This window comes from Nematolebias whitei, unplaced genomic scaffold, assembly GCF_014905685.2.
Source record: "Nematolebias whitei isolate Nwh7 unplaced genomic scaffold, NemWhi1 Nwh_scaf_1305, whole genome shotgun sequence".
In the NCBI taxonomy this organism is placed as follows: domain Eukaryota; kingdom Metazoa; phylum Chordata; class Actinopteri; order Cyprinodontiformes; family Rivulidae; genus Nematolebias; species Nematolebias whitei.
This window is the reverse complement of record NW_023619850.1, coordinates 2203-4572: the sequence shown is the minus strand read 5'-3', so window position 1 is coordinate 4572 and position 2370 is coordinate 2203. Positions and strand designations below refer to the sequence as shown.

The window sequence follows — 2370 nt, the reverse complement described above, 5'->3', positions numbered from 1 at the left end:
GGTTTGGACATGTCCTGCGGAGGGACAGTGGTTTGGACATGTCCAGAAGATGGACAGTGGGTATATTGGTAGAAGGATGTTAGAAATGCAGCTGCAGGAAAAAGACAAAGAGGAGACATATGGATGCAGTTAGAGAGGACATGGAGGTATTTAAGAGTGAGGACAGAGGACACAGAGGACAGAGTGAGATGGAGGAGGACTCCCTGTGGAGACCCCTGAAGAGGGAAAAGCTGAAAGAAGAAGAAAAACTGAAATGGAAGAATCTATAAACATAACGCCACAAAAACAGTTCACGATGTTATTTAAGAGGTTGAACTGAGTTCCTCTGCAGCTGGACTCTCCTCAGAGACAGGGGGAGAAGTTCAGCTATCAGGAGAGACTCTGAGTAGAACCACTGCTCCTCCACATCCAGAAGAGACAGTTGAGGTGTTTGGACATCTTGTAAGGATGCTCCCTGGGCACTTCCCTTGAGAGGTGCTTTGGGCACGTCTGACTGAGGAGACCCCGGAGAAAACCCGGGACACGCTGGAGAGACTACGTCTAATGTGGAAGACGTGGCCGAGGAAAGACATGTCTGGACCTCCGTGCTGCTGCCTCCACACAGAACAAGTGAATGGATGGATGGATGGATGGATGGATGTTTCATTTACACAAAAAGTAGCAGGATAAATTTTATTTTAAAACATGTACATGTGGAGGCTTTTATTTTCTCAAGCTACAGATAAACGACATTTTGTTATAATGTTGCTGGGTGAGACGGCCTGAAAATGTGTCTCTTCAACCTAAAGCGAGGCACAGCACAGTTTCTCAGAACAACTTAGTTAGTTGGTTAGATGGTTAGTTAGGTACGGAGGATATGAAAACATGACATTTTACTGCTGCAGTTTTGTCGTGTCAGCCACACGGTCACATTTTCATTGGCGGTTTTCTTTTTTAGATTTTCAAGTGAACAGATTTTTAATTCTGTAATCTTAGGCTTTCAAGGTTTGTCAATTTGTTCATTTTTAAACATTTTCTTTTGGACTGCAGAATTTGAAACGCTAAAAGAGAAGAATACATTTACCTGCGCAGAGCGTGCTCTCCTCTGAAGCGTGGGGACAGCGGTCCCTTTTCAAACGGGTAGCTGATGGTTGCAGGTTCCCTGAACAGGTAGCTCATGGTCATGGCCAGACCTGCCACCAAAACATTCATGTTTGAGTGACAACCCCGCTCTGACAACACCTCTGTGCAAGTTTATTCATGGACCATGCAACAAAACATTCAACATTACACAACGTCAAAGTATTGTATACAAATTATTTCTGATGCAACTACCGAGCATGAACGAAGCAGAACGTTACAAGGCAAACATTCTTACCATGACCACTTTCAATATGTGCTGTGTCAAAGAACGTTTTGTTGTAGATTTATTAATAATGCTTTACTTCTCAGCTCTGAACATGATCATCACAAACCTGAGTGTTGTGTAGTGGTTCAGCTTATAAAGAAGTTGTACTGAAGTAAAGCTAAAGTTATTTAATATATTTCCTTCTGTTATTTTGTTTTTGAGACTGGTCACTCAAAAGAGTCGTTTCCATTCTGCCTCATAATCAGTAGTTTACGTTCAAACACCCATGAAGGGATTGTTTTCAATGAGACGTGTCACCTCCAGCAGCCCGAGGATTATCGCTACAACAAACCACCACCAAGTTAAGACGAGCAGATCTCATGAAGGACATCTTGCTGTCCCACCAGAACTCTTCTGCCTTGAGTCCGGACGCTGGAGATCCCTTTCTTGATTGAAACGTGAACAAGAGTCTTGTGAACTGACACAAGCAATGACATTTAAGGCTCCAGTAGAACCTGTGCGCACCGTCCACAGAGGGTTCAGACTTCGAGGGTCCACCCTGAGCGGCTGCAGTCAGCTCCGCACACAAGGAGCGTTTACCTTCGAGACAAACTGAGGTCGCCGATTGGTCATTTGCTGACACGCCTATTGGATTGATTGACAGGTCACAAAAAAAGAGAGCTGTCAGCCCAGGAGCAGCGGTGTTCTGTTTATACGTTGTTAATAAAAAAGTTATAAAAAATTTAAAAAACGGGGAGCGCTGGCCCTGCAGCCCACACATCAGACCAGCCCACCAGGAAATCTCCAGACGCTCCTGTAGCCACGCTGGACCTGCTCTGAATTCACTCGTGACAAATTCCTTCATTTCTCACAGTTTCAGTCATGGCATCAACGGAGGAGGAAGAGGTCGCCTTTTGGCAAGAAAAACAAAAGAAAAGTTCAGATCAGGGATGAAGGGCTGCGAACCGTTTCAGTTATTTTTTCATTAATTCAATTTTATTAACGAGAGATTATGTACCGCGGATCTAATGTTCCTCAGCGTG

General features: G+C 44.3%; 1 protein-coding gene across 1 annotated transcript in view; it reads right to left on the bottom strand.

Moving 5' to 3' along the window:
- Positions 1–1218, bottom strand: part of LOC119429453 (NADH dehydrogenase [ubiquinone] iron-sulfur protein 8, mitochondrial) — a 2712-nt gene extending 1494 nt beyond the window's left edge. Inside the window, exon 1 of the mRNA XM_037697075.1 lies at positions 1064–1218. Within this exon, the coding sequence (XP_037553003.1) occupies positions 1064–1191 (128 nt within the window). The 5' untranslated portion in view covers positions 1192–1218. The remainder of the gene's footprint in view (positions 1–1063) is intronic.
- Positions 1219–2370: the final 1152 nt, after the last annotated feature.